The sequence below is a fragment of the Gobio gobio genome, assembly GCF_949357685.1.
Source record: "Gobio gobio genome assembly, chromosome: 12".
NCBI classification, from domain to species: domain Eukaryota; kingdom Metazoa; phylum Chordata; class Actinopteri; order Cypriniformes; family Gobionidae; genus Gobio; species Gobio gobio.
The window spans coordinates 28,422,393-28,437,139 of NC_137105.1; the positions used below are offsets into that span (position 1 = coordinate 28,422,393).

Genomic DNA, 14,747 nt, shown 5'->3' on the forward strand with positions numbered 1-14,747 from the left:
GTAATGTATCCTCAACATACCTTCAGATGTTCATTCATGTTTATTCTTTAGAAAGAGATGATCAATCGCGTTCACAGATGATCGTGTTCACGCGCGAGACACGCATCCGCTTGAACTGTGATCAGTCACGCTACATTAAAGAGCGTCAAAACATTATTTATCATTAAAATTTTGTGATAAAATGGACTGAATACTTAATATGTTCGTGTGGGAACTCGGATTGAAGTGTGTTCCGCGCTTAAAACAAGCCGACTGTTAACTGTTAAAGATTGCATTCGGAAAGCGTTCGGTACACGTGTGCACCGAACCGAAAGCCCTGCACCGAAATGGTTCGGAACAAATACATGTACCGTTACACCCCTAATGTCTGTAATAGCTGATAATAAAATACGTCGTCTTATTTTAAATCTAGCTTTACGAGCTTTTAGAATACGCTTTAGTATCAGTGCTCGTCTCTCTTCCGCCATTTTGATAATTACCTCTTTAGTAAACCAATACATAACTTGGTTACTTTCGTAACCTCGGTTCCCTGAGAAAGAGAACGAGTATTGCGTATGGCAAAAGCTCCTTTTCTCGAGAATATGAAGCAAAACTTTTTTTCATATAAGTATCTATGCAAAACGCATAGTAACGGATCGAAGTTGATCCGTGATCCGTACGAATCCGCATTAAAACAAACAAGTATCAATGCGAAAATCTAGTAATTCTACCACAGATGCATACAATGTAAAGTCTACTCTGTTTCAAAGTCAACATGTGGCTTTTTGCCTCGAGTAAAGCAAGGAAAACGGCCTTTAAGTAAACAAGGCAAAATAATGGAGAGCACCTGTCCTTTCTTGGAGGTGGAAAAACAAAGTTCTTTATGACCTGCAGAATTTCTTGTAAAAAGATTAAAAAATGAAAGAAAAGACTAGAGTCCGTTTTTTTGTCTATCGTAAGTTTTAATTTAAAATTATTACAATTATGTTATTTTAACATAGTCTATAGCCTGTTTTGCAACTTGCATGAGCAACGTATATACATCTAAAGTAGGTACTAGTCTATATAAATATAAAGTAATGAATTCAATAAAACGTTGTTTAAGGGTAGTGCGTTGTTTTCCTCTCCCCTGAGAATGTTGACATCCTAATCTTAAAAAAAAGAAAAAAAGAATATATATATATAGCTCAGGCCCATTTACACGTCTCAGGTTGTTTTTTACATGTTACACTTTAACAACTGAATAAAATTTGATTTATTCAGATGGTTATTTATTTATTTTATTTTTGTTAAAACCATATAGGTTATTTTTGTTAACACCAAAGGTAATAAATGGAAAGCAAATACAAATTGTCTCCTCCCCCTTTTATTCTGATCCGTGACTCATGATCCGTAGTGTGATCCGAACCGTGAGTTTTGTGATCCGTTACACCGCTATGTGCGATACCAAGGGAACTCTCTATATTGATAAATAGCACAAGCAATGTGAAGAAACACTTTATAACCGAGAGAGCTGCAGGGTCGGAGAAGAGAAAGAATGCGGCGAACGAGAGTGTGGGCAAGACAAAGCAACAGCAATTAAGTTTCTCTCAGTCTGCCATGCTGCTTGAACCCAAGAAATGAAGAGACACGTGTCCACCCAATGCATGACAGGTTTGTGCTCTGAACTTGAATTAAAAGAAAATAAAAGAATAGAAATGGAAAAAAAAGAGGTTGTGCATCTTGCCATATAATTAGGCTATAGGGTACATTACAGCGGGCTCTTGGTATCTCCACCATAATTTACCAGACTTTGATCGTTTTTCTGCTTTTGTAATTCTGACAGTGATTGTACATACTTTATTGCACCATGAGCCTTCACTGTGCCTATTACATTATGTTGTTAGTAGGCTTGGGGGCCTACACAGTCATTATGCTATACCACATCGCCCTCCACTGGATGTATAATGAACAGCAATAAACTGCATTTTAGCATAGAATGCCATTGCCTAGTCATACTTTTGTGTTTATTTTGGTGAAAATAAGTCAACAGTAATGCAAAAGTAGTGTAACGCATTACAATTCAGAGACAGTAACATTTTAATGTAACTAATTACTTTCAAATGCGAATGTACTGAAATGTGTCTGTACATGAATGCAGCGTGCGATCAGTGATCTAGAGCTCGCACATATACGGTTTGTTCTTTGTGCATCATTAACAGACTCTCACATGCTTACTGTACGACTCCGGTACGTCACCAAAATTGTGCTCTTCAGAAACAATCGCAGAATACGACAGAAGTCGTGTTTTAAAGCAAAGCACACTGAAACGAACAATTCACTAAAACGCAATATGAGTCTCTATTCTCTCTGATATGTGTGATGTAATCAGCCTGCCTGGCCTTCTTTACATTAGCACTGTTTTGGACTGTTTGAATGATTTTGATTACTGGATCACTGAACACTTTGCCAGAGATTAACGCTATAAAATGGCCTGATCACAAACAGAGAAGCAGAATTGTGTTAAAGAGTTAGAATGGAAATGTCCTCCTACCAGGGTTACATGTGCTTGTAGATGTTCAGTATGATTGTGATAAACTCCCAACTTCTTAAATCATCTAACTACGTGACGAAAATTACGCTAATGACGCAGCTTCACGTACTTCTGTAATTTATTTGCGTTTAATTATTTTAACGCATTAAGGACTTTAAATTAATTGCATGCGTTAACATTTTAATGTTGACAGCACTAATATATATAGGTTTTTCTATACACTGAAGTGTCAGATATTGTAATAATTCTAGTTTTGACAGCCAATAATCCTACAGCAGGGGGGAAGAAAAATCTTAAACCTTGAACAATATTTATTTGAAAATGCAGATTTTAATTCAGAATAATAAAAAAATGCTGCTACAGCTTAAAAAATGCTGTTAAAATTTCACCCTTTATTTAGCATTTGTGTGGGGGGTGGGGGTTATTCTCCATTGTAAATGTGTTCAAATTTAACCATGTTATATCTGTGTGCATTCTGCATTGTGACTGATTGATTTTTGTTTGGAGAAAAAAAACATTGCCCACATTATATGACCCCCCCACCCCCCATTTATTCCTAGGTGTGTTTGTGTATGTGTGTGTTTGTGTTTGTGTGTATGTGTGTGTGTTCTACATTGGGGATGTTATATAGTCTCGTGCCTTCATTTGTGTTTGTTTGTTTGTTCTGGATTGTGCCAGATTTTTTGATTTTTTTTGACAAATTAAAAAAGAAAAATCCTCACATTCCATTCATTCCTATGGGGGGTCAAATTGAGGATTTGTTTCTTTTTTTAATTTCAACCACATAAACTCTTTGAATCCAGTACATTTTTTGTGTGTGTATTCCAAGTTCAAGTGCAACAGAAGGTGTTGGACCACTCCGATGAACACTAAATTTTTAAATAATAAACAAAAAATTCTTGATACAAAACAATGGCACTGACATATTTTAAGATAGGGTTAGTCAAAAATATAGTTTAGTCTGGGACTAGACTTAAGCCATGTCTGTGAAACTAGGGGATAATGTATTATATTTTGAAAGTAACTTGCCTTTGATACACCTCAAGAAGCTAGTTAAGATGTGTTCAGATCTGAAATAGATTTATTTAGCACTTTGCCATAATTGCTCTATTTGTCTTTTATCATAGCTTTGATTACTACTATTAATCTAAACTATGAAAACAATTAATAAAGAATGAATATGATTGAGTCCAAACTTTTAACTGGTAGTGTAGGTTAGCAACACTATTCAAAACATTTTCTAATACTTTGACTGTAAATGGGAAATAAACACATAATGTCATTAGCTAAGGACTGTGTTTCTTAAAGTATTTATCACAACAAATTCCAACAGGGTAAGAAATGAGGTAGTAGAACAAACTGAATAAAGACTTACTGGTGTTACAGTTTATCCTGCCACAGTCTAGATGGGGAAGAACAAGTGACAGATGAAATCGCGTCCTTCAATGATACAGCTGCAGACATCCAACAACAGAAACACCACCTTCCGGGGACGTACACATGAAGCAGCGGCCATTTTGGACTAATTTCCATTTTATTTTATTTTTTTCGTTTTGCCAATTCGATCCAAGGTATCCATGTTAAATGTGTACATTTATATTATTATTAAAATACTTTTCTCCAACCAGCTTAACATGCCGAGACAATTATAAATAAACCATTCTTAAAGAAGATTTCTACCAGTTTAAAACATTTTGGCTATATCTAAATATTGTTCTTTTTGTCTCCCATTTTTCGCATCCAGACTAGCCAGATTTTAATGTATATAAAAGTAGTAATCCGTTGAAAATGGCTGCCTGCTTAAAGCCAAATGGATTCATCAACCCGGGGTTTATTTCTTTTTTTTTTTCTCTTTTCTTTTTTGTATATTAATTATCATCCAAATTACTGGTTGCCAACTGTGAGAATGTCACAGAGAACTACAGATTTTTATGATAATTGGAACTGTTATCCAGGCTAGAATCCATATGGCCATTTTTATCATGTGCCGTCAACCGCAACAGAAAAGTGGGAGCAAACAGCCTCGGTCCAAAAAGCACCAGCACCACACAAATTTATAGCATGTTGTTCACATAAAAAACAGACAGTCATCTCAATTAAGACAATATACTAAATTAGTGCAATGGATACCCTTACGAAAAAGAAGGATACTTCAAGTTCATTTTATTAAGTATACTGAAGTAATGTTCAAGTATATTTTAAGTAGGGATGCACCGAATCCAGGATTCGGGTTCTGATTCGGCCGAATATTGGGCTTTGTCACGGGGTTCGGTTTCTGCCGAACCTTATAATTTTTTTCCACCGAACCAAACCCTAGGCTTGCACTACGCACGCTCCGCTGGTCGAACGTAATGATGCCACCGTTGATTATGGGAACGTGTTTACTAGGTGGACCGTTCAAATGCAGGCTGTGAGAAAGTGAAAATGGAACTTGTGAACAGAGAATATGTTGTTTGGCAGTACTTTCAGTCAAAAGAAGGCGATTCAAGTCAAGCTACATGTTCAATTTGCAATGCCGATGTGTCTCGTGGTGGCAAGGACCCTAAACAATACACAACATCGGCGCTGTTAAAAAATTTGAGTGAAACATCTGAAAGAATACGAGTTGAGCATGAAGGAATCTACAGACAGCAGCCAAAATGCAGCAACTTCAGGTACGTCAAAGGAAGTGTCACATGTCTGTCTTGTCCTGTGCAGCACATGTGGTGGTTCTGTCATGTTTTGGTGTGATGTCATGTCTCTGATCCCTTGTCACCCAGCCCTTCTTGTTATTTCATTATTGGTTTATTTGCCCCACCTGTTCTCCCTCATTTCCTGCTTGATTTGTCAACCTTTATTATCTCATTGTGTCTTCAGTCCTGTGCTGGTTCATTGTCATTGGTATGTCTTATATCATCTGTTCCCATTCAGTCGGTCACGTTCGACGTACGTCGGACGTACCGACGAATTGGGATTACTTCTGGGAGCCCCTATCAGCTTCGAGCTATCTAGAACCGGCCAATGAACAATTGGCGTGCGAGATTTGCATCTCGCGCTCCGCCCCGCGCCGCGGGTATAAACAGGAAGCGAGAGCGAATGCACGCTGTCATTCACTTCGGAGCCACACGGCAGATGAAGACGACTCTCAACGCTTCGCTTGAGTTTATCGCTGCTATCAGCAAGAGTTTATTTAACCGGAGAATCCAGAGGAGACGAGTGTTGGAGAAACGGCACACTTCAGCGGGATCCGCGCTGACTCATCGGCTGCCTCTGCAAGCAGAGAAAAACTGCTGTTTTAACAGCAACAGCAAATCTGTTGGTCTGGTTGGGCGTTTTTCCTCTTGAGTACAGGCACGGGCTGCACACAATCCCGTGCGCTGTCGCGTTTCCCCCTGAGTGCTTCAGCACAGAGCGTTTCCTCACAAAAAGAGTCACGGGTGACGTGCCGTCCTTTTCAGGATGTCTTACCACCCGTGCGTTTCTGGATGCGGTCGTTCCCTGTCCCCTGCTGACGGTCACAATCGCTGTCTCACGTGTTTGGGCACACAGCACGCTGAGGCGGCGTTTGTGGATAGTTCATGTTCCCACTGCGGGAACATGACTATCTCGGAGCTAAGATCGAGACTCTCCTACCTCCGGGCTGGGGGAGTCCCCTTACCCATCCCACGAACCAGGGCTGCCCCTAACCCGGGCGGACCTGCTTCTTTGGATGGCCAGGGTGATCTGAGGATTACGTTTAGGGCAAACCCGCCGAGCGACCCTCCGCAGGCCCCTAAACCCTCAGCTCCGCAGCCGGTAGAGCCTCCAAGAGAACCCGCTGGACCCTCCCACGGGAGACCAGTGGTGACTTTTGGAGCTCCAGCGGACAAACAGATGTCGATCGCTGCATCGGAGGGGGAGTTTCAGTCCTCGGAGGATGAAGGGTCAGCTGTACTGCCTCCCTCTGGGAGAGTGGCAACGGCTGCCCCGGACCCTGAGATGGCTGCTATGCTTGCCCGGGCCGCCGAAAGGGTTGGGCTCGAGTGGAACCCTCCACCGTGTCCCGAACCCTCTAGGTTGGACGATTGGTTCCTCGGGGTGGGTCGCGCTGGTTCTCAGCGTCCCACCCCGACACCTTTCTTCCCGGAGGTCCATGAGGAGCTCACGAGGTCGTGGACGGCACCTTTTTCTGCCAGAAACCGGCCGAGTGACTCCTCCCCCCTCACTACCCTCGACGGCGGGCCAGCCAAGGGGTACGTGGGGATCCCGCCAGTGGAGCGCGCCGTCGCGATGCAACTGTGTCCGGCGACCGCCTCTAACTGGCGCGGTGACCCACGTCTCCCGTCCCGGGCCTGTAAGTTCTCTTCCGGTCTGACCGGGAAGGCTTACAAGGCCTGTGGGCAGGCTGCGTCCGCCTTGCATGGCATGGCGTTGCTTCAGGTCCACCAGGCCCAAGCACTCCTTGACATGCACGAGGGTAGGCCTGACCCAGAGCTCCTCCGGGAGCTCCGGACGGCGACGGACCTCGCCCTCCGGGCGACGAAAGTCACCGCCCGTGCCATCGGTCAGGCGATGTCCACACTTGTGGTCCAGGAGCGGCATCTCTGGCTTAACCTGGCTGACATGAGGGAGACCGATAAATATCTGTTCCTGGACTCCCCCATCTCGTCAGCTGGGTTATTCGGCGACGCGGTTGAGAGCTTCGCCCAACAGTTCTCGGCCGCCCAGAAGCAGACGGAGGCGATCAAGCACATCCTGCCCCGGCGGCCCGCTGCTGCCTCCACCCCGCCGCCGGCGGCAGCGCCTCCGACTACTCATCGCCGAGGACGTCCACCCGCCGCCGCCTCCGCCCCCGCCAAGGCACCGCAGCAGCCTTCCACCAGCCTTCCAAGAGAGCGCGCTTGGCGGTGGTCGACGCTTCCATGCCTCGCCACCCTCAAGTACCTCTCCCTTCGCCAGCAGGGGACGCCGGCTGTCGGGACGCACACAAGCGGCCTCCCCACACTCGCACGTCCCCTCCGCGGATGCAGGTAAGTGTTGCACAGCACACTCAGATCCCGCTTCGGGCCGCTCCCATGCCGTCCGAGCCGGATCCCTGCGTTCCGCCTCTCTGCCCCGCTGCGGGTACGTCTGTGGTGCCGATGGTCCCCCTTGCTCGGAGTCTAGGAGCCTGGCTAGCGCTTCCCAGCCCGTCTCGGTGGCTCATCCGTACCATCAGACTCGGCTATGCGATTCAGTTCGCCCGGCGTCCCCCCAAGTTCAGGGGCGTTCACTTCACGACTGTAGTGGAGGCGAACGCCCCCATGCTCAGGGCGGAGATCGCTGTCCTACTGGCGAAGGACGCGATAGAGCCGGTCCCTCAAGCCGATATGAGGTCCGGGTTCTACAGCCCGTACTTCATTGTACCCAAGAAAGGCGGCGGGTTACGACCGATCTTGGACCTGCGATTCCTGAACCGGTCCCTTCACAGGCTGCCGTTCACGATGTTAACGCAGAAGCGCATCTTCAGGTGCATCCGTCCCCGAGATTGGTTTGCAGCGATCGACCTGAAGGACGCGTACTTTCATGTCTCGATTCTCCCTCGACACCGGCCCTTTCTGCGCTTCGCGTTCGAGGGACGGGCATATTAGTACCGCGTCTTACCCTTCGGCCTGTCCCTGTCGCCCCGCGTCTTTACGAAGGTTGCGGAGGCGGCCATTGCTCCCATGAGAGAGCATGGCGTTCGCATCCTCAACTACCTCGACGACTGGCTGATTCTTGCCCAGTCGCGAGAGCAGTTGTGCGAACACAGGGACAAGGTGCTCAGTCACCTCAGCCAGTTGGGACTTCGGGTCAACTGGGAGAAGAGCAAACTCTGCCCCACGCAGAGGATCTCTTTTCTCGGTATGGAGATAGACTCGGTCGCCATGACTGCACGCCTCACCGAGGAGCGCGTCAAGTCGGTGTTGAACTGCCTGAATTTGTTCAAAGGCAGGACAGCGGTTCCACTGAAACATTTTCAGAGGCTCCTGGGGCATATGGCATCCGCAGCCGCAGTAACGCCACTCGGATTGCTTCATATGAGACCGCTTCAACGCTGGCTACACGATCGAGTCCCGAGATGGCCGTGGCACAGCGGTTCCCTCCGTGTCCAAGTGACTCCGAGGTGCCGCCAAACCTTCGGCCCGTGGTCGGACCCTCTGTTTCTCCGGGCGGGAGTTGCCCTAGAACAAGTGTCCAGGCACTCCGTTGTCTCCACGGATGCCTCATCCACGGGTTGGGGTGCCACGTACAACGGGCTTGCAGTTTCGGGTCTGTGGACGGGGCCTCAACTGCAATTGCCTCGAGTTGTTAGCAGTTCGTCTTGCACTCAGCCGCTTCAAAGTGCCGCTCAGAGGCAAGCACGTTCTGGTCCGGACGGACAACACTGCGGCCGTAGCGTACATCAACAAACAGGGTGGTCTACGCTCCCGTCGCATGTCGCAACTCGCCCGCCATCTCCTCTTATGGAGTCAGAAGCATCTGAGGTCGCTTCGTGCCGTTCACATTCCGGGCCTGCTCAATCGTGCGGCCGACGAGCTGTCACGTCAGCAGGTACTTCCGGGAGAATGGCGACTCCATCCCCAGGCGGTCCAGCTAATCTGGAGTCGTTTCGGGGCCGCACAGGTAGACCTGTTTGCCTCCCCAGAGACGACCCACTGTCAGTGGTTCTATTCCTTGACCGAGGGGACCCTCGGGTCGGATGCCCTGGCCCACAGCTGGCCCCGGGAAGAACGCAAGTATGCGTTTCCCCCAGTGAGCCTTCTTGCGCAGACTCTGTGCAAAGTCAGGGAGGACGAGGAGCAGGTCCTGTTGGTCGCTCCGTATTGGCCCAACCGGACTTGGTTCCCGGAACTAGTGCTCCTTGCGACAGCACCTCCCTGGCCCATTCCTCTGAGACAGGACCTCCTGACTCAGAGACGGGGCACCCTATGGCACCCGCGTCCGGACCTCTGGAAACTCCATGTTTGGTCCCTGGACGGGACGCGGAGGTTCTAGGTGACCAACCGCAAGCGGTAGTTGACACCATCACTTCCGCTAGAGCCCCCTCTACGAGGCGCCTCTATGCGTTGAAGTGGAACCTGTTCGTTGACTGGTGCTCTTCTTGCCGAGAAGACCCCCGAAGATGTTCGGTCGCATCTGTGCTTACCTTTCTACAGGATGGGTTGGACCGAAGGCTGTCTCCCTCCACCCTCAAAGTCTATGTCGCCGCTATCGCCGCTAATCATGAGCTCGTAGATGCAAAATCTCTAGGTAAGCACGATCTGATCGTCAGGTTCCTTAGGGGAGCGAGGAGATTAAATCCACCTCGTCCTCCCTCCATACCCTCTTGGGACTTAACTCTGGTGCTAACCGCACTACAGAGAGAACCTTTTGAGCCTCTGCAGTCAGCTGAGTTGAAAGTTCTGTCGTTAAAGACAATACTCCTGACTGCGTTGGCCTCCATCAAGAGGGTAGGGGACCTGCAGGCATTTTCGGTCGACGAATCGTGCCTGGAATTCGGGCCCGGTAACTCTCATGTGATCATGAGACCCCGGCCTGGATATGTGCCCAAGGTTCCCACTACTCCCTTCCGGGACCAAGTGGTGAGCCTGCAAGCGCTGCCTTCGGAGGAGGCAGACCCAGCCCTAGCTTTTCTCTGTCCCGTCCGTGCTCTCCGGACTTACGTGGATAGAACGCTAAGCTTCAGGACCTCAGAGCAGCTCTTCGTCTGTTACGGAGGACAGCAGAAGGGAAAGGCTGTCTCCAAGCAGAGGATGGCCCACTGGATAGTGGATGCCATCGTCTTGGCTTATCAGTCCCAAGACGTGCCCTGCCCGCTCGGGTTAAGAGCCCACTCCACTAGGGGTGTTGCCTCTTCCTGGGCGCTGGCTCGTGGCGCCTCGCTGACAGATATTTGTAGAGCTGCGGGCTGGGCGACACCTAACACGTTCGCTAGATTCTATAGCCTCCGTGTAGAGCCGGTGTCTTCCTGTGTGCTCACTTCCCATAGTCAGTAACACCGAAGTACCCGTTCTAGTGTCGGCTTGCTGTGCCATTCCCTCCCCTATGGTACGGATGCGTGCGCTTATTCTGCTCCAGTCGAGTTCCCCGGAACGGCGAACCCTGTTGAGTCCTCCGCAGTTGGACGTGGCGGAGCGTTCTGACGCCAGGTCTAACACTCGTATGCATTGGTGGAACTTGTGTTAGGCTGGGTTCCGTATGTAGTGACCCCCACGGCGGTCCCATATGTGTATTCTTCCACGGTACGGCTCCCTACGGCGAGCCCGTGTCTTTCCCTCGGCAGAGTTCCTCTGCCGTCCCAGGTACGTGTTGTCTCCCTCCTAATTGGCCGGGGCCACCCCTGGGACTTCCGTATGTTGTGCTGCCCACGGCCAGCCCTTACGTGTATTCTCCACATGTTAACTCCCTCTGGGCATGATGTGGCTTCCGCAGCTGCCTTCACAGGCACGCTTTCCCAGCGTTATCCAATACAGTCAGCTGAATGGGTCTTGCGGAACAGCAGCTTTGACTCTCCCTGCGTGAACCTACCCGCCCGCATCAGATCGGGGTCCGTGGGGCTCATCGCTGGGCGCTGGAAGTGGTAGTAACTATGGCATTTTCCATAGGGGATCCCAATTCGTCGGTACGTCCGACGTACGTCGAACGTGACCGACTGAATGGGAACGTCTCGGTTACGTATGGTAACCCTTGTTCCCTGAAGGAGGGAACGGAGACGTACGTCCCGTCGCCACAGTTGCTGTACCATCACTGCAGGTCATCACCATCACCAACAGCGTGCATTCGCTCTCGCTTCCTGTTTATACCCGCGGCGCGGGGCGGAGCGCGAGATGCAAATCTCGCACGCCAATTGTTCATTGGCCGGTTCTAGATAGCTCGAAGCTGATACGGGCTCCCAGAAGTGATCCCAATTCGTCGGTACGTCCGACGTACGTCTCCGTTCCCTCCTTCAGGGAACGAGGGTTACCATACGTAACCGAGACGTTTCCTGTCATGTTTCTGCTCATGTTCTTGCGCCTTGTATTTAGTTTATTTCAAGTTTGATTTTCCCCCTCGTGAGTTTTTGTTTTGTGTTTATTTTTATTATTTACAATAAATACTCATTTCTGTCTTTTGAGTCCTGGCACTATTTTTGTCTATTGTTACGTGACAGAATGAACCAGCCATAACAGGACTCATCAGAATGAGTTTAAGAATCCTGCCACCTGCTAATTCCCGGGAAAGTCCGGCCTGTCCTCGAGATCTGACTACACTTTGTCAGAGGGGAATGGATATACGGGCTTTCACCCAGAAGTTTTGGTCGAGGGCACAGAGGTTGAATTACCCTGATGTGGTCCTCAAAGACATCTTCAACCGCTGTTTGGATGACCCTCTTCCGCAGTGGGAGATGGAGCAGTTAAAGACCTTAAACTTCTTGAATTTCTCGAATTACCTGCACCACTGCAAGAATGGGAGGGTCCGGATATCACCAGAGTCTGCCTGCAGTGACCATCACGCTCTCCCTCCATCAAGTCAAGATCATGACCCTCTTCTGGCTCAAACCAAGAAACGAAGGTCAAAAAGGAAGAGAACGGTCCTAAGTCCGGTGGTACCGAGTCCGGTGGTCCCAGTTCCGGTCCCGAGTCCGGAGGTCCAGAGTCCGGTGATCCCGAGTCCTGACATGGCCAGGAGGGCTGTGCTGGGCTTTTATGTGGTGGCAGTCCTGCATGCTTGGGAGAAAGACATAGCTTCCTCCAGAGATTTCTTAGGGGCTGTTACAGAGCAGCCCATGGTCATCTCGGAGGAGTTCCCTTTCGAGGGAACTCGCACTGCGTCGGAACGACGATTTGGGGACACTCCCTAAGCAACATCGTATCTGAAGTCTGAATGAAACTATCCCAATCCTGATTGGTGTTGCGTCATGACATAGCTATGACGGCATACCCAGAAGATACATAAGGGGAGCCGGCGCATAGTAATGGCAGTTATCGCTCTTCAGCATAGCGCTCTCTATGAAACTGTCTGTCTATTTATTGTTGTCTGTCAAATAAAAAGAAAGTGTGTGTGAGAATGGCGACCCAAAATGAGCTTAAGCAGTGTGTGCATCCGTGTCCCCATTACATGTCGGGCTCGGACACACACTCGCTTTGTGTGCAGTGTCTGTGTGTTCAGCATGCTAGGGCGGCTCTCGAGGGACTCTTGCGTTCTTGGCTGGCCATGCTCGATGAGGCCGGCCAGCCTCGTGAGCCCCGTGGTTCTGGACCCGCAGCCGGCTCTGCATCGCAGGTCATGGGGCTCACAAAGGGACTTGTCAGATAGGTTTGGGACTGCCGAGGCACTTTCCCACTCCTCATCTGACAGTTCCGAGATCCTCCCTCCCCGTGTGGAAGCCCGCGCTGCGGATTCTTCCCTCGGGGTGGAGGATCAGATGTTCATTCTCTCCGGTTCCGAGGAACCGGATGAGGTGGACATCGAGGCGGGCGGTGAAGCACCAAGTGTGTCGCCACTTCACCCACCCGCCCAAGAGGAGCTGGTTGAGGTGTTAACCTGTGCGGTGGCCAAGCTTAACATCGATTGGCCCCAAGAAAGTCAGGAAGTCCAGCCGCCAAGCAGGCTGGATGACCGCTTTCTGACACACCGGGCTCAAACACCTCGCCTCAATGAGTTGTGCAAGTCTTGGAAACAGCCATACTCAGCGTGTGTTTCCAATCCCCCAGTGTTGGATTATGCCAACATGCTGGGGGCACGCGAGGCTGGGTATGGGACGATGCCGCGGGTGGAAGATGCTCTCGCAAGCTATCTTTCCCCCGAATCGGCATCGTCGTTCAAAGCCCAGGTACTGCCCACCAAGCCCTGTAGGGACACATCTTCCTTGGTGGGCAGAGCTTATATGGTGGCTGGGCGGGCTGGTAGTACCCTGCACACACTATCCATATTGCAGGCCTACCAGGCTGACCTCCTCAAAGAGCTTGATGAGGGCGAGGGTCCCTCTCCGGAGGATATATTAGAGCTTCGGAAGGCTGCGGATTTGTCTCTCCGCATCACCAAGGAGACGGCCTGTGCCATCGGCCGCTCCATGGCTTCTATGGTGACTGTGGAGAGACATCTCTGGCTTAATTTATCGGGGATGAAGGAGAAGGATAAAACCTTCCTCCTGGACTCCCCGGTCTCGCCTTCTGGTCTGTTCGGCGACGCCGTTAATACCGTCGTCAGATTTCAGGAGTCGAGAAAGCAGTTTGCAGCCTTCCGACAGTATCTCCCTCGCAGTATCTGCCCAAGCGGGCAGCCTCAGCCGTCCACCAGCTCCTCACACTGACAGGTGCAGAAAGAGAGCGTCGCCTCTAGAGCCCCTCCTCCAGGAGCTTGGAAACAGAGGCGGCGTTCTCACCAGCAATCTTCCGCGCCCAAGGGCGATCTAAGGAACGTCCTTCAGGCTAGGAAGGCTGCTGGGAAGAAGTCCTAGCTTCGGCTGGGCTTCAAAGAGCGGTCCCCCCCGCGCAGGAGCAACCGAGGTTGTTTCCTCCACGGCGCTCTGGGGAAATCGATGTGGTAATCCCGCCGTCACTGACGCTTCGGGCCACATTGATTTAACACCCGAGGCCAGCCTCGAGAGGCTGGTTCCCTTAGTAGATTATCTCGGCGCATGGAAATGCCTTCCGAATATTTCTACATGGGTCCTGCGTACTGTAGAGACAGGTTACAGACTGCAGTTCGGTCACCCTCCTCCAAAATTCATCGGGGTGACGTGGACTGTAGTGGTACCAGAGCGGGTTCGGGTAATGGAACAAGAAGTAAAATCCTTGCTGGTGAAGGAGGCCATAGAGCGTGTTCCTCCGCCAGAGAGGGATTCCGGGTTCTAAAGCCGGTACTTTATAGTTCCCAAAAAGGATGGAGGGTTGCGTCCTATTCTAGATCTGAGGTATTTGAATCGGTCTCTGAGGAGGTTCAGGTTCAAAATGCTCACCATTCCCATCATCGTGAGTCAGATCCAGTCCGAGGACTGGTTCGTCACGATAGATCGAAAGGACGCGTACTTCCATATATCCATCCTTCCATGTCACAGGAAGTTCTTGAGGTTCATTTTCGGGGGCGAGACGTTCCAATATCGAGTGCTTCCCTTCGGCCTAGCTCTTTCCCCACGCACATTCACGAAGTGCATGGATGCAACTCTGGCTCCGTTGAGACTCCAGGGCATCCGTGTACTGAATTATATTGACGACTGGCTCATACTGGCCCAGTTGTACGATATGGCGGTTCGGCATCGAGATGTCGTTCTGGC

The 14,747-nt window shown here is 49.8% G+C and overlaps 1 protein-coding gene across 1 annotated transcript in view; it reads right to left on the minus strand.

Moving 5' to 3' along the window:
* Window positions 1–14,747, minus strand: part of nrxn3b (neurexin 3b) — a gene marked incomplete at its 5' end in the record, with an annotated part of 580,383 nt that overhangs the window by 455,162 nt on the left and 110,474 nt on the right. Inside the window, one exon of the mRNA XM_079831676.1 lies at window positions 3,888–3,914. Coding sequence (XP_079687802.1) covers window positions 3,888–3,914 — 27 coding nt within the window. The remainder of the gene's footprint in view (window positions 1–3,887; window positions 3,915–14,747) is intronic.